Genomic DNA, 17,365 nt, shown 5'->3' with positions numbered 1-17,365 from the left:
GTTTGGAGATCTACCTTCAATCAAACACACAAGTAATCAATTACTGTATTACCTGTGCAAGGGCTTGCATTGAGCAAAAGGTTACCTTCTGCTGGGATAACTCGAGTAGCTTAGTTGCTGATTCCAAAATGATATGTAGCAGTATTGTGCAAAGTCAGATGCCTCCTTTCTCTGGATTGATGGTTATAATAAAGGCAGCCATAGGACTCGGTAACCTGAAGTCCTCTGACATATGCAAATAGGGTGTTGCTCACATGAATGATAAAAACACTGGGCAGACACTCTTTCTCCAGTAGCTGTTGTAGATAAGCTTTTCCTGAGGTAACCACAGCAATCTTTTGTTCTCAGAAGTTCTGGGAATGAAAGAGGCTCACACTTATATATGGCGGCAAAGGTGATCTTACTCAGCAGAATTCAGGTAGGCTGCATTACCGGTGGGGCTCTAAGGAAGGAGTCTCAAGAAGGAGGCTGGGGGAGGAACCAAAAAATTTGGTAAAACACCACTAGGTTTGGGGAGAGCTAGATACTTGTCTAATGACAAGTGAATGAATCTCAGTGCCTCAGTAGTTTACTCACACGCACACAGAGGACACAGAGCATACTGCTGCCTGCTGTCCAGTACAGTTTCTTGTTTTCTTGTGGAAAGTAAGGAGTTCTTTTCTTTGGGAACAGATCATGGAGGGGTTTGGAGATGCTTAATAATAAACAAGAACCACAGCCTGCTTTGTACTTTTCTTTCCATCTTTCTGTCCTGCCTCCATCCCCATCCTATGCCTCTAACACAGTACCCTCTTAGTACCTTCTCTAGACTTTGGGTTTCTACTCTTTTCTCCCTCGTGTAGGATTTACACTATGGAGGAAGAGAAAAGGGAAAAAGGAAGTGGAAAATATGTGTGCTGTCACTTTAGATGACATTTTCAATGCATTAAAATAAGATAAGAAATAGTGACTATGATCAGGTACTACCTTGTGATCAAGTACTACCCTGTCTTCCTTTTTCCTTTCTTCCTCTAACATGTCAGTACATGCCAACATTATCAAATGTTAACACATAAAGAAAACATGGGTAGATCTTAATTGCCTCATAATACCCCACACAGCGAAAACTCTTGAAGGGATAGTGACTTAGAAGCCTGACTGTTTTGTCATTGTCACACGTCAGGGTATTAATTGGGCACTACATTTGCAGAGCACCCTTATGAATGCAAACAAAACGTGTCTGGCGGGTTAACAAAGGACTGCTTACCTGTTTCTCATGCAAAGTTCCTTTCTGATGCTGTCACAGAATCATACTGAAGGAGAGCTTTGGCAGATGGCATCACAATTCAAATAAAGAAAAATAAGCTTCAGAATTCATACATAGTTCCTTGTCACTCAAATGCCAAGGGATTTTTTAACATAATGTTTAAAATACAGAGTGACTCAACTTGAGTGTCCTTATAAATATAACTAATGCATAATGATGAGTAAGTTATTACAAGAAGTTTCAGAAAGCAGTTACATGCCACTAGAGCAGCTTTTTATCTATTGTGCAGCAAAGCAAAAAGCAATAAAAGATAGGACCTTGAAAGTTCTCACCCTCAACAAGGCAATGAAGACAGTGAGGAGGCAAAATCAGATTCTAATATCATTTCACTAGTATAAATCAAGAACTGCTGCCTCAGCAACTACTGTGTTTACCTGGATTGTCCACTGTGCAAAATAATCTCCCTCATCGATTGTACTGATTTACCTGCTTCATCAAATACTGTTCAAACAACTAATCTATCTACATTACATATATCCAGCTACTATTCAGAACTGTGAAAACATAATATTCAAAGGCATGGTAGTCATGGAAACAGATCATGTAGGAAGTACCTTCAGGAGGATTCTTCTGTCTCATTGCATACAATTTCCTTGGCCACTTTGAAGTAAAATAGAGAAATGTAAGATGTAGTTGATCAGAGCACTAATTTATTTCATCTGCTCTTAGATTTCTGTCCAAGGCCAATATCTGATGCTTCCAAGGCAGTTGCTGCTCATCACAAATCAGTAATGTACCCATGAAATTTTACAGTCTGGGCAGGACAGCTTTTTATTTGTGGATCACCCACAGACAACAGTTCACTGTAAGCATACAAAGTAGTTATTGGCTGGTAGGGGTTTTCATTATTACTATACATGATACAGTTTCCCTTCTCTTTTTGTAACATGTCTATCCATTTCCCTCACTGGCCTGTCACATAAAATCAAGTAATTGGCATGTGGTGTAAGAACAAAGGAAAACAGAAATCCAGGAAGTAAATACTTCCGTATTCTGAAACACATTTCCAAGACCGTATTCTGAAACACATTTCCAAGACCCACTGACACAAATGAAGTTATGAAACAGATGTTTTCTAGTGTTGATTGAAATTCTAATTAAAGTTTAGTATTAATATTTTTAAAATCAGTTAGAAGCAAGGTAAAATAACCTTTTGACCAGGAAAGACAGGGTAGGGCAGATGAGAAGTTGTCCTCTGTACAGAGGAACAGCTTGGATGTTCTAAGTTTTCCTGTGGTGTTGATAGATGGCTGGCTGTTGGATAGTCTGTGGATCAGGATCAAAGGAGAGGCTGGTGAGGGAGACTTTGTTGGGTTGTTGTTATAGACAGGGTGAGGAAGCCTTCTTTAAACAACTCAAGGAAGTCTCTGATCACAGATTCTGGTGTTCATTGGGGATTTGAACCTCCCTGACATCTGCTAAAATGATTGGGTTTGTGAATGAAGCAAAAGCTATGAATGTCAATCACCTTTACTTTCACAAGATTGTTTGCACTGTCTCCCACAATATTTTATGTGTCATATTTAGGGCATTAAAAATCTGGATGGATGCAAACTGTAGAGGTAAATAACTGGCTGGGTGGTGAGAATCCAGAGAGTAGTGGTTAATGAGCTGTAGTATGCCTGAGTGTTTATACAAGAGCAGTACTGCAGGGATTTACAGTGGAGTCTGTCCTGTTTGATAACTTTGGGGCGCCACCCCTGGAGATGTTTAAGACCAGGCTGGACGAGGCTCTGGCCAGCCTGATCTAGTGTGGGGTGTCCCTGCCCATGGCTGGCGAGTTGGAACTAGATGATCCTTATAGTCCCTTCCAACCCTGACTGATACTATGATACTATGAACTTTATGGACAGTGTGACAGAGGCAACAAAGTCAGATTTTCAGGTGAGACCCTGGGGGGACTTCCTTCAAGGGCAAGGATGCCGCTGAGGGACCTAGCCAAGCCAGAGGAACAGGCCAGCAGAAACCTTGCAAAATTCAACAAGGGCAGATGCAAAGTTCTGCACCTGGACAGGAAGAAAACCTTTCAACAGTACAGGTTGGGAACCAACTCATTAGACCAGATCTCTAATGCTGCACCAAGTTTTGGGACCCCCAATGCACAATAAACTGGGTTGATACATAGGACCTAGTTCAGCACAGGGCCACCAAGATAGGCATGAGCAGGAACATTGTCCTGTGTCTAAACATAAGGGATAATCCTGTTTCCCCTTTAGTAAAGCATTCAAATGTATCATTTGGATTTGTTACAGAATAATAGGGGGATTTAATTTGTTAAACCATTACTTGAGGTGAACAGCTGGCTAATGTTGGAGCTCATACATTCTGTTGAGATACTAGTAATGGAATACCTAGCTACCTCCCATGAGGTCTAGCCTGCTCTGTTAGCAGCTACATGCTTTTATAGGTCTTTTTAGGTCAGTAGCCAAACTGAAGGGTTTCGTTTATATAACAGTAAATTCATTAACTCCATAAATTCATGGGGTATGTTGTTAAGCATTTAGGAGCAAAGGAAATAATATAAATAAATGAAGAGACTGAAAAGCAAATAGAAGAAAAGCCTAACTTCAGGAGATCAGGCAGTTATTGGGTAGAAAACACTGGTTTGTAACAAGGCTGAAGTGATACAGTCAGTAATGAGGTACAAGCACTGAAAGATTTGAACATCCAAAAGATCAAAAAGAATGTTTCTTTTCAGTCTGTTTTCTTCAAAGCTTAAAGAATAGAGCATGGGGGGAAAAATAGAGCTGTGTTAATCAAATCAGTTTCAAAGGCAGAATCTTCTGCGTTGGAGCTATATGCAGCATATAGGAAATTTGCTGAACTTCAGAAATGCAAATTGATAATGCAGCACACAGAGAATGTACTTGGGGCTGCTTTTCTGCTGGTAAAACAAGTGTGCTGGTGGTAGTCCCTTTTGTGTACACCTCTGACCTTTGAACCAGCCAGCAGTGCCATGTCAGCTCCTCTGTGTGTGTGTGAGTAAAATCCTGAGGCACTGAGATTCGTTCTGGTGTGACTTCACTGCTACCAGCCTTACTAGCCTTACCTAATTTAAAGCTAGGAGCTGTGAGAATAAAAGTGGCAACATCTCTGTTTAGATATACCTTTTGTTATATTAAAAATGAGATAATATGTCATTAACACAAAATTTAAAAATTACCTTAAACTATTCTTGGAAGCTAAGGCTGTGGCCATTTAATTATTCCATGGAAGCCTGGAAACATTCATATTCAATCTCCTGGCCATGAACTTGTAGCTAAAAAATTTGATTTTTTTCAGTGTTTCCAAGAAGTCTCTACTTCCCTAGCAAAACACTGGTCGCTTTAGTGGGAACTGAAAAGTCATCAAGGACCTGGTTTAAACTTCTCTCTGCCCAAATGTTCTGTGATGCAAACCCAAGTACCAAGGACTAACACAGTCATGAGGACAGAGAACAAGACAAAAGGATAACATGATTTAATGGGGGGGTGGGGAAATGGAGTTTTGATAATTAATGTTTTCCAGGTAGTATTTCTGCTTTCCTTGCATCTGTTATTGCAAAAGCAATGGAAACACGACTTTGTTGCTTATTTGGAATCTTCTAATGGAAGTCTGAGCTTTCTCTTAAAAAGGTAAATGGAGTGAACTCTGATTGCCTTCAGCTGTTGCCTACTAGGCTGTTGAGAGCTGAGTTTGTTGTTAAGGCTTTATCAAGGAAACCACCTCAGGCACTGCCTAGAATAACCTATTTACATTCTCGACATATGAGGTATCTCCCCCTAATTTTTTTAATTGCCTTTTTGTATTTGAATGAATGGCTAACACGCCCTTTATGAAGGTTGAAACTCAGTAATTCACTTAGTGCTTTTACTCTATAGTAATGCAAATCTTCATTGATTGTTGATAGCTTGATAAGTCTGAAGGACAGGGTGGGTGCCATCCAGATTGACCTGGACTGGCTGGGAAGGTGGGCTGAGGAGAATATCATGAGGTTCAATAAGGCAGTACCTGAAGGGGGCCTACAAGAAGGCTACAGGGGGGCTGCTTCCAAGGACTGCAGTGATAGGATTAGCGGCAATGTTTTGAAATTAGAGAAGAGGAGATTTAGATTGTATGTTATGAACATACATAGGGTGGTGAGACACTGCAACAGGTTGCTCAGGGAGGTAGTCAACACCCCATCCCTGAAGGTATTCAAAGTGAGGCTTGACAAGCAACTGACTGTAGTGGAGGATGTCCCTGCTGACTGCAGGGGGGTTGGAATTGATGAGCTTTGTAGGTCCCTTCCAACCCAAACCATTCCCTGATTCATTAGATGTTACATAGTTCTGTGTGTCAAAGGAACCAAGTACACTCAGTGTTCGAAATACCCCTGCTTTTGGCAATATTTCACTTGGTAACAATGCTGGAAGAGTATCTTGAACTGATAGTAACACTGAGCAGTCTGTGTTGTGCACAAGTAAGGTAGTTGCATGTCACATTAAGCTGCACAGAAGGAGGAAGATGTATTTATCAGCTGTGTCTGTTTCTTAGACATTATGCATAGTGTCATCATGAGAATAAATTGCACTTGAATGGTTTGTGATTGCAGACAGAACATAAATACTTGGGACTTTATGAAATCATCTGGTATGAGAATGGCAGTTGGAGAACACAATTTTGACTGAAATTGAGCTTTACATGGCTTGTCTTGGAGCTGTTGCATTTCCTAAGTTTTCAAGATCTCCCATGGTAGGAAGGATGAATTTGGGTCTGTTGTGGAAGTGGGGTTGTAGGTCCCAACTTTGTTGATATTTTCACTGAGGCAGTGAATAATTACACTTCAATTTTTTTATATCCTATTTATTTTCTCTCACAGCTTTTGATTTAGACACTAGCATAAAGAAGTCCATGTTATTAACTGTATTTTCCAGATGAGGCAGTGACATTGGAAACATAGCTAAGTGGAGGAACCTGTTGAGACAGACCATCACATATACCTATTGATTTTGTTGTTCTTTCTTGGAGTTCACAGATGGTATGCAGATAGGTGACCTAGCAGAATTCAAACAGGTGTGTGGGCAGTGGGGTAAATGCTTATTTTCAGTGCATTATGTTATCCTCTCTTTCCTCATGATAACCTGTAACAGAAGGGTTTAGGAGCAGCAGTGCAGCTACTGTATTTGGTTCTTGTATCAGCTGGGCAGCATGGACATGCATTAAGGAAAGTATTCAAACCGGAGATCTCCAGTCCTCTACTCTGGTGGGAGCAGCACAGCATGGTAGGAGCAGCATCTACTCCCTGGTAATCCCAGTGCTGTGCCTTAGAGTATTGCAGACAACACTTTTTGCCTAAGCTGTTCAGTGAAGAGCACTGATTTAGGTTTGTAGAGACTCTATCTCTTAAAGACAGGTGGTGTTTTGTAACTTTTAACCCAGCTCTTTGGGTACCCTCTGTTGTAGGTAACCAACTTGAGAAACTGAATTTGAAAGAGGGAGAAATAGAAGAGCAAAACCAAAATATAAACCAAACACAGGCTATTGAGTGGAAAGGTAAAGCAGTTTTCTGAACAGTCTCATCTACAGACTAGAAAACCTAACCTGTGATGGGTCTTTATGAGGCAGGTGAACCAAAGTCATGCTCTCTTCCATGGCTTCTACATCCTTATTGATGGTATTTTCAATAACAGCAGATACTATATTTTCTTCCTGTTTCTCATACTGTATTCATTTTTACTATACAAATATTTTGGTTGTAGCCTATTCCAGAAATGTGCTATCATCCTTTTTTCCATCCTGTCAGAAGGGCAGTGACACAGTGCTGGCTGTTGTTCTGAAACCTCAAGAGGGTTTTGTGACTCTCTTTAACATAGTAAGTACTCCATAAACTTCAGGACAAAAATGTCTTTGGGTTTGGTAACATGCTTTTTCATCTTGGCACACTGAGATCCAAAATGTACTCCTTCCTCCATCCCCAGAGAAGGTTAAGTGGTAGTATCAAAACGCAACAGCTTTCGGAAGGCAGAATAGGAGCATCTGGACCATTAGCAAAAGCAGCCTGTGATGAGAAGACAACAGCATCGATTATTAAAGTGACCTGCTTGAATTTGTATTAGCCTTTCCATTCTTTAGTTCCTTTTTTCTTTCTTTGAAAACATTGTAGCTTTTATTAGCATTGGGCATTCAACTTTTGGAAATGCAGCTCCATCTGCATTTTGAAGCTTACTGAGATACATACTAAGCCAAGTACCTCAGTATCAACTCTACCTTATCGATCGAGCAGGAAATGTGGAAACTGAAGCATACAAGCATACTGTACAGATTATCCAGCACTTCTCCATCTACTCATGGTATCAGCATTGTCAAATCCTGCACAATTACTGAATTTTAAATGGTGATCTTGCAAATGTTCCTGAATAAGCCCTTCACTAGATGATAGGAGGAGATCTGTGAGAATGCAGTGTTAGATATTGAAAACCAAAAACAGAGGATATAATATTCTTGTTGTTTTCCTTCTATACAGAGAAAGCTTCCTTGAGTCTTTAGAATTGGAAGGCATGGATGATAGAAGTGCTGAGCTAAGGAAAATGAAGGCTTGATACATAGCACAGTAACCGTAAAACACTTGGTTGCAGAAATTATACATGAACTAGCATGCTGGTGCTATTGAGTTAATATCAGAGATTGCTATCATTTTGAAGCTTCCTTTCCCAATTCAAATCATGGTGGCCAGCAGTAATCTCCTTCATCAGTGTTTTGTAACAATCCTTTTTTTCTGTTTACTGCTCACTCTCATAGTGAAATAGAAAAAGAGAAACTGTACTGCTCTCACCACTGTTTTAACAGATGCTTAGCTTCCTATTTTATGAAGCACAAAAGTGTTTCTGTCCTGTAATCTTTTATTTCAATAGTGAAAAATAGATGATGAAATAGAGTCCACCATTAGTTAGCTTGCAGATGACACCAAGCTGAGGGCAGGTGTTGATGTGTTAGAAGGTAGGAGGGGGAGGGCTCTGCAGAGGGACCTTGAGAGGCTGGACAAATGGGCAAAGTCCAATATAATGGCATTTAACAAGTCCAGGTGCTGGATGTTGCACTTTGGCCACAACAACCCCATGCAGCGCTACAGGCTGGGATCAGAGTGGCTGGAGAGCAGCCAGGCAGAAAAGGGACCTGGGGGTACTGATTGACAGCTGGCTGAACATGAGCCAGCAGTGTGCCCAGGTAGACAAGAAGGCCAATGGCTTCCTGGCCTCCATCAGAAATAGTGTGGCTAGCAGGAGGAGGAAAGTCAATCTGCCTCTATATTCAACAGTGGTTAGACCACACCTTGAGTACTGTGTCCAGTTCTGGGCTTCTTAGTTTAAGAAGGACATTGAGATACTTGGACGGGTCCAGAGAAGGGCAATGAGGCTGGGGAGAGTTCTCAAGCACAAGCCCTATGAGGTGAGGCTGAGGGAGCTGGGAGTGTTTAGCCTGCAGAAGAGGAGGCTCAGGGGAGACCTTATTGCTGTCTACAACTACCTGAAAGGAGCTTGTAGACAGGTGGGGCTTGGTCTCTTCTCCCAGGCAACAAGCACTAGAACAAGAGGACACAGTCTCAGGCTGCACCAGGGGAAGTTTAGGCTTGAGGTGAGGAGAAAGTTCTTCACAGAGAGAGTCAATCACCATTGGAATGTGCTGCCCAGGGAGGTGGTGGAGTCACCGTCTCTGGAGGTATTAAAAAAAAGATCAGATGTAGCACTTGAAGCTATGGTTCAGTTGTCAGGTGGTGTTAGGTGATAGGTAGGACTTGATGATCTCTGAGGTCGTTTCCATCCTGGTTGATTCTGTGATTCTGTGTGATTCTGTGATCTTCTGGTGACTTTTAAAAACAAGATGAAGTGTTGGCAGCATTATCATTTTTTAAGTGTGCAGTGTAATCGATAATAAAATGTGTATTCCTGAAAGCACATAGATGTCTAGGTGACAGTTTCTTGCACGTGAACACAGATTTATTTTCAAGGTCACTGAATTAACATATTTTACTTTTACCTGAATATTTTAGTTATTAACAATTTCATCTCTTTTTCTTCAAGTTGTAATTACATTTAAGTTCAGAAGGTGCTATAATACTTTAGTTTGGTTTGTGCTTCCTTACACTACTCCACACTCAGATGTCCCTGATACAGAACTAAATTTTGGAACCGGATGCTTTGGAGGCTGTGGAATTGCCATCACAGTAAGACAGTACACATTTCTTGGAAGCTTTTAGGTATGCTTACTGTTCTTACACAGCAGAAGGCAAACTCTCTTTGTGGCTCCAAGGCCGAGTTTTACAGGATTCCTAGGAAAGGGAAGAAGCTCAAAAAAGCAAAATACTTCTTTTGTGTGCACCTATTTGGGAAAACAGAATGCACTCACTTCCTCTGGCGGTGATGTCATACAATATGTGCTGCAGATGATGGCTGGCACAGCTGTGGGAAAAATGAAGTAGTTCAACTAAAATGTGTTTTTTAAAGACTGAGATCAGTGTTTGCATGCCAATTTTCAAGTTACTGGTACTTGTCGCTGCCATGGTATGTGTTGAAGATTTGGCATTTGGTTTGGTCACTATCAAATTACTTCTTTCAACGCCCAGGAGAGATCCTTGTTACTAGGAATCTTAGCATTTTGTACTGCATTTACTGAGAGAGATAACTCTTTGTTTTTCAGAGCTTCCATATGGCTGGGAGAAAATTGATGATCCCATTTATGGCACTTATTATGTTGAGTAAGTTCCCAAGTTCAATATTAAGTTGCTGTGAATATGTCATAACCTAATACCAGTATCCTCTGCAGTGCTTGGCCTGGCAAGGCATGGGTACGATTACTTGTCATGTTAAATTGAAGGTATACCAAGAGTTCTCAGTCATCAGTACAGCAGATGTGTCCACACCTATTCTGTGTCTCAAATCAGCAACTCAGGCATTCAGTCATTCTCTTTCTTCAGGGTCCGATTTCATAGTATCATTTCAGGTGACACTTGTACAAAGATCATATTCATTAAAGAAATCTTCAGTTTTCTATGTAAGGTTTGGATATACAGTGAGGTAAAGATCTTGTTAATCAGTGAATAGAGTAGAGCATAATCATTTTAGCTCAGCCAAGTTCCTTTTCTGGGTAGTCCTTCCTTGCTGCAGATGAGGTGTTTACACCTTTTATACCAGAAGGCAGGTTATTTATACACTGCATATAAAATTTTAGAGATGTTGTGTTTCATTAGGTAATTAAAAGTGCAGCTGAAAATAAGGGAATATAAATTATTACTTTAGTAATGAGTAACAACAACAAAAATTCTTACTCCGTGCAGAGGATAACAAAGTTTTTGTTTGAAGTACCAGGTAAAACCTGTTCTGGTCAGTTGCTACCAAAAAAACCCAAAAAACCTAAAAAAATCTGGGGTTTAGCTTAACAGGGTGAATTAGTTTTATGCAAAACAAATCTAGATTCCAAGTTGTGGGACCTGTTCAGAGTGGTCAGTTCTCACTCTGCTCTCTGCACAAATTATACAGCAGAGGGAAGGAGAAAGCTGCTCCCCGTCAGTGTGCAGATAGTGCTTTGAGAAAGATCTACCCATTAGTTCCTATTGTTAAAGAAGAGAGATCTTTAGAGAAGGTGACCCCTGGCCTAAAATCGCAATTTCAAATCTTTGCACTCAAGCAGTAGATTTATTCTAGTTGTTTCATACAAAATGGAAAATTTTAGTTTGTACATCACATCGTTCCCTTTGTGTCTCAGATCCATACCAAAGCTTTAACTGTAGGATCACTCTGGACCAATACTGGGGCTGCAGCTTTTCCAGACCTCCAGATGTGCTACTATTAACATGTACATTTCCTGAACTCCCTGGATAGAGAGCTCAGAAAAAAAGTCCAATTTCTAGAGCGTTAGAAGATTAAGATTTCCTTTACTGCTGTAACAGTTTGTGGATGCCCATGGACCTTCCCTTGCCCTCATAAAAACCAAGCAAATGAAATGTGTTTGGCCCTTGCCCTGCTGACACCTTCTGTCCCGTTCTCCAAATACAGGAGCACCTGCTCTGCCTCTTTGTCCGTGGCTTGTTCCCTACTCTCAAGTGAAAGAGCCAGCAGACGCATCTGCTTTGCTGCGCAGCCGAAATCAGCTTAGTCAGTCCAGATTCAAGCCAAAAAAGATAAGTTTTTTAAGCCCCTGCAAAAACGCCCTTAAATTTCCCCTCTGTCTTTATGCCTGAGTTCTTTTATGACAAGCCCAAGTACCTAGGGGCTGGAGTTCTTGTATCTCTTTCTACTTCATTCCCCTGAAGATTTCTGGAATGTACAATCATGCAGCTGCTAGGTGTGAGTAAGTCTTCTGCCCTGGTGGTTTTAAGTGTGTTCTGATGAGTAACAAGTGTGCAGTTTCTGTATTTTAACCACTTACTGAGACCCTGCTGGGTTGTTAGCATGGCCCAAGGCATTCTGGCACCAGTGAGCCTCACACTTCACTGCAGTCAGAAAAGGAACAAGCATTTGTCTATGTATCTTGTCCACCCACAGGTAAACAGATGCAAGGCACCAGACCTGGATGCTATTATGCAATTATACATGTATTGTATAATTACATACTTTAAGACTGTTAGTACCAAATTTATTAATCCTACCACAGATAAGATTTGTGGAATGATATGTCAAACCTACTGCATGTTCAGAGGTTTGTAGAAGAGGAATGGATGATCAGAAGATGGAATTAAAACTGAAGCCTCATTAAGCTCATAAGGAGTTTTATAGACAGTAAAATGTGGCTTTACTTTAATTTGCTGTCTGAGTTCTATTAGTTTGAAACAAGTATTACATCTGACTTTTCATGCTAAAAAATGGCAGTCATACCCTTTTTATTACAAGTACTCAACAGATGAGTTTGGCTTTATCTAGATAAAATCTGATTACAGTAACCACCCATGGGAAGTTTGTAAGGATGATCAATAAGGCAGACAGACTCAGGTTCACCTTGTAAGGACCACAGTCATGCTCAGCTCCAGTGTTCTGAGAACAGAGGAAATACTGATAACGAAACAAAGGAAAATCTCAAAAGTCTTGCTAGTAAAGCTAACACAGACCAATCATAACAGATTTGCAAATTCTGTTTGACAATAAGGTCTCCAGTAGAAGTTTCTCTTAATCATGCATGAATGTAGTTGAGACGTTATTAAAATTTTCATTTGCCTTGTGATGCAGGTCCAGGTTCATTTGTAAAGTGTAGATGCTGGACAGAACTGAGAAGGGTTTGCTGTACATGGGTTAACCTTCATGCAATTTTCTCTTAATTTATAAACTAATATCTAGCAGCATTTAGCTGTGCAGAACTGTGGAGAGAATGTGATTATTAGATGTGCTGGGTCTTTCAGCTTTCTAATTGCCAAAAGATTATTTACCCCTTTAAGGATGATTAACTACAACACAGAACTCAATTTCCAGACATAGTCTCCTTAATAGAAAAGCTAAATTAGCCATATAGGTATTTACTCTGGAAAAATATACCTCCTTGACTTACAATTTCTGACAGCACTCTGTTACTGCTCAAATGGAAAAACTTACTGCAGATTTTTTGTCACTATAAAGCATTAGTAACTGAAAAATGTGACGTAAAGGGGATTTGGGCACTAACAATTTATGCATGAGAATGTCCATCTTTTAGGCATCCTGGCCCTCAGAAGTGCTTTGGTGGGTTGTAAGCAATAATTTCAAAAATTAGAGTCACAAACTACCAGAAAAGCCCCATACATTAAGTAGCCAAGAAAAGGAGATAAGGTAAACTCCTTCTGCTGAGGCACATTTTGTTAGGGCTCAGTATCTTGGTCATCAGCTAAAATCTGCACACTAGACGTGCAGGGGTCTTTTAAATCCATGGGGGAGCAGGAACGACAGAACACCAATATGATGCATAAATCGTTCAACTTTATTAACTATCAGCTCTACTTCTATATTGTATACTCACACTATTCTGCAATAAGATAGGCTGTTCTGCATCCTCACGAGCTGTCCACACACCCTTTTGATCAATCTGGTTGGTTGTTGACATTGGTGCAAATTGAATCACAATCCCAGATTCACATCCCCTGTTGTGTTACAATGTCTTCTTATTGCTAACTTTCCCAAAGGCTGTTTATCAGGACACCAGTTCATGTTCTTTTACAAGGCTATCACAATATATATTCTGAACAAAGCTATCATAGTACACATTCTAAATTAGCTGCTTATGCAAATGCTTCAAGACAACCCAGGCCCCAACACAGACATTACTGCCCAGGAATCTCATAAGAATGTGTCTCAGTTGTCTTAAGCACATCTAATGTGAAACTCCCTCACCAAAACAACTTAGCCTGCCCACGCTCACTGATGGGATGGCAAAGTGGTCCCTATGTCTCAAACTCGCTGGTGGTGACAACACATGCTTGTAACACAAAAGGTGGTATTTCAGCTTCACACCTAAATGCAGCCCAAAACCAAATCCTAACTGGGGGATTGTCCTCAGCATACAGAGAGCTAACACAGGACAGCAGCACCAACTACCCCTTCTTCTCTGCAGAGGCAAATCCAGAGTTCCTAGGACTAGAAAGCAAAGAAAAAGCAGCTAGATTCTTTTGTACAACCACAACTGCACTAGAAGAAATTAGTTGGATTCTTGACTTTGGATCAAGCTTTCAAATTTTGTATGTATTGTATAAAATAAAGGAAGAAATGTGAAGAATAAAATGCTTACTGAATTACATATCATGAGCTATGATCAATATGTTTTTGGATCATATCCAAAATCTATTTTAACCACAAAAAGCACTCATTTGCAACCATCTCTACAACTCATGACTGTCTTGTCTTATTAAGGCCTAGCTTAGTATTATCTATTTTGCATGCAGCTGAAGTAGCTAAATGAAAGGCCAGAATGTCCTTTCAAGGGAACTACTTAGCTTGGTAACTTCTTTCTTAGGTAAACTTTTCAGTAGCAACATTTTTTTTATTATTTAGCCATGAAGCTGTGTAGCACTTAAAATTCAATGGAAGGAAGGTGTTTCATGTCTCATCATCCTAGAAGCACAGTGTTGCTGATTTATAAACTCCATAATTTTCTTTTCTTTGACTCCTCTTGGACACCATATTTCATGCACTTCTTTGGATTTGTTATAATTCTCACATTTTGCTTTTGAGACTGCACACTACCATAAAACAGTCAGAACATGGGAATAAATTGGAACTAAGAATTACTGTTCAAACCACCTCTGCTAATCTTTCTGTCTGGTCTACTAGCACAAAAGGTCATTTCAAGATAGCCATTACTGGTGTCATTGTTGTGTAAATGGACTAAACCACATCTTTAACTCTATCTAGAAACTGTAAAGAAGTGGGTAACAGATTCTAGCTGTGATGTCAGTACCACAACTGATACCCCTTGAGCCATCCTCTATTAGCTGAAGCCTCATCTTTTCTTGTATCATAGAGCTACATATAAGTTGAAACTTTGGTCTGCAAAAGGCTTCTTGTGGCACTGAGATGTGCCCTGCAATTACAGTATGACACTAACCATAGGTCAAGGTCCTAAATGCAGATCTGTAGTGTGATCTTGGATATCCATTAGATCTGTGTAATACAGCACAAAATCTGTGGAAACTCATGGTCTTCTGGAAGGGCAGCTGAACACCAGGGCAGGGTACTTTGGAGCTTCTAAAAAATCACATGATCTCTATGCTAAAGCACTTCATCCATTGTGTTGTAGCTCTGGTTTTAACCTTATCAAATGCTAACATAAACCAAGCTAAATATCTTACCCCATACCTGCTATTGAAAGCTGTTTCATAATTCACACTTCAGCTTGTAAGCAGCCTACAGATTTCAAGTATGAAATCCTGACTTCTTTAATACATTCTAGTGTTTACTTCCAAATGTATTCATAGAATTTACTTATATATCACAATTAATTCCACTTGACTAAAAAGCTAAAACTCCTGTGGTCTTCTATCATCTCTCACTGCTCTTACAGTCAAATCTTTTCTGTGGATTGATTTTACTTGGTCACGGGTGATCAGAACTTTATGTAGTAGTTTCATCACTGCCTTGTCAAATGGCAAAAGTAGCATTTCCTGTACGATATTGAGATACAACACATGATAGTGATAGCATGGAGATTACCCTTTCCATGCTAGTTCATAATTACCCCCTTTAATGTGTGTGAGTCTTCTCTTTCTCTCCATTTTGAACTGGTGAAGTCTGCTGACTTCCATCATATGTTTCTAGGTTTGCAATAGATTCAGGTGCTGAAGACCCTGACAATTACAGCATGGTCTAACTAGAAAATAAAAGACTAGGACAGGAAAACCTACAATTTTAAACAGCTTCTAAGAAGAAGGAAAGAATCAACAGGGACTTTCTCTGTCCACAACACAGATTAAAATGTGTAAGAAAACTATAAATCAATTTTTTTAGTACAAAATTGAGGTAGCAGCCACTTGAATGGATTCCAGGATTTATCACATCTACTTCCTCTTATTAAATTAAATATTCTCGTACGTGACTGGAAATATTTTCATTGCATTAGCTTTGGCCATTAAATCCTGATTTTCCAGGAGTACTGCACTCCCATAGGACTGGCTGCTTTTCATCTACCTCACTTCTTAATGGCAATTCCACTTATTGTCTTTGAAGCAGTAGTAGGATCTGAATCCCAAGGGACCTGAAAAGTGCTTAATGTGGCATAGAAGGTAATTTCAATATAAATTTGAAGGTATTCAACCATTTTTAGGTTCTCAGAGTTTCAAAAGGTCCCAGGTCATCTCTCTAAGTGCTTAAAGCCCATGATTAGGATTGGATTTTCAGAAGAACTCAAATGCCTAGTAGCTCAGTGTGAACAAATAAGAAGTGACAAGTTTGAAAACCTGCCCTTCTGTATATATATGTATTTCTTTTGCCACAACAATGTTTGCAGCACAAGCTTCAGTTGTGATCCTACCATGATCCTATCTGGCAGAGTTGTTCAATTCAGTCTACTAAATTGAGTTGCCATCTTCAGAAAATGTGTGAAACGTATGACAGGACAGAATTGTAGAGTTTCCTCATTGATTGCTAAAAGGTATGCTTTACATTAAACAATTAAAATCAAGGATAGGATGAGAGCATGCAGTTAAGATAGTAGTTCTAAACAAAATAGAACACTGGTATTATAATGGCAGCGATGTACTTAATGCCCCATTGCAGGAACATAAAACATCCAGAAAAAAATGTGTGTATTACCTTTCCTTGTATTTCATATATTTGTTCCTGTAGTTCTAATCTACCATCTAACGTGGTTTCTGCAAGATCCAATTTTTCTGCACAGCTGAGCAGATATATAACATGGAATTAAAAAGAAATCATCTTTGGTATATTTCCTGTGCTAGATTGATTTCTAAGCTGTGATCATAAAAGCATTCGGTGTCCCAGGCTTTCCCTTTTCTGTGATTAAGTAGTTTCACTTTACAGCTAATCAATAACAATGCACGGAAATGGTTCAGATCCTTTGAGTCATGCACAGAACAATGCTTGTGCTAAAGACACAGAAAACTGGCGTTGCAGCATGTTTCAGCAACACTGTCATTTCATATGTAGGCTCATAGATCAAAGCCATCTGTCTGCAGCAGCCTTCAGCAAGCTGAAGTTACAGAACACTTCTCAGTGCTGTTCATTATGCAGTGCAGTAGACTCTGCATTGCTCATCCCCAACGTTGTGTGGATTGTAAGGGACGTGCTTAGGCCCAGTGGGGATTCATAACAACTTCACTCTTTAACCTCATACACCTAAGTTACATACAGCATCCTACTGTGAAAATTACCATTTTCCCCAACCAAACCAGCTTTTTAATCAAAGCCATTTTTTTTCCAGCCACATAAATAGAAGAACACAATTTGAAAACCCTGTCTTAGAAGCAAAAAGGAAGCTACAGCAGCATAACATGCCCAACGCAGAACTTGGAACAAAGCCTATGCAGGCCCAAGGTTTCCGAGGTATGGTATTGTGTCAGCTGTCTTAGTTAAGATTAAAGGTCCTGCTCTCTTCTTTATGTGACAATGATGTTGCCATAGTCTGCTTAGA

The 17,365-nt window shown here is 39.9% G+C and overlaps 1 protein-coding gene across 9 annotated transcripts in view; it reads left to right on the top strand.

The window, feature by feature from the left end:
* Positions 1-17,365, top strand: part of MAGI2 (membrane associated guanylate kinase, WW and PDZ domain containing 2) — a 675,431-nt gene that overhangs the window by 520,602 nt on the left and 137,464 nt on the right. For all 9 annotated transcript variants that reach the window (XM_054178160.1, XM_054178157.1, XM_054178158.1 and 6 more), the window contains 2 exons: positions 9,962-10,019; positions 17,156-17,277. In XM_054178160.1, the coding sequence (XP_054034135.1) occupies positions 9,962-10,019; positions 17,156-17,277 (180 nt within the window). The remainder of the gene's footprint in view (positions 1-9,961; positions 10,020-17,155; positions 17,278-17,365) is intronic.

This window comes from Dryobates pubescens, chromosome Z (genome assembly GCF_014839835.1).
Source record: "Dryobates pubescens isolate bDryPub1 chromosome Z, bDryPub1.pri, whole genome shotgun sequence".
Taxonomy (NCBI): Eukaryota; Metazoa; Chordata; class Aves; order Piciformes; family Picidae; genus Dryobates; species Dryobates pubescens.
This window is presented reverse-complemented; position numbering and strand designations above follow the sequence as displayed.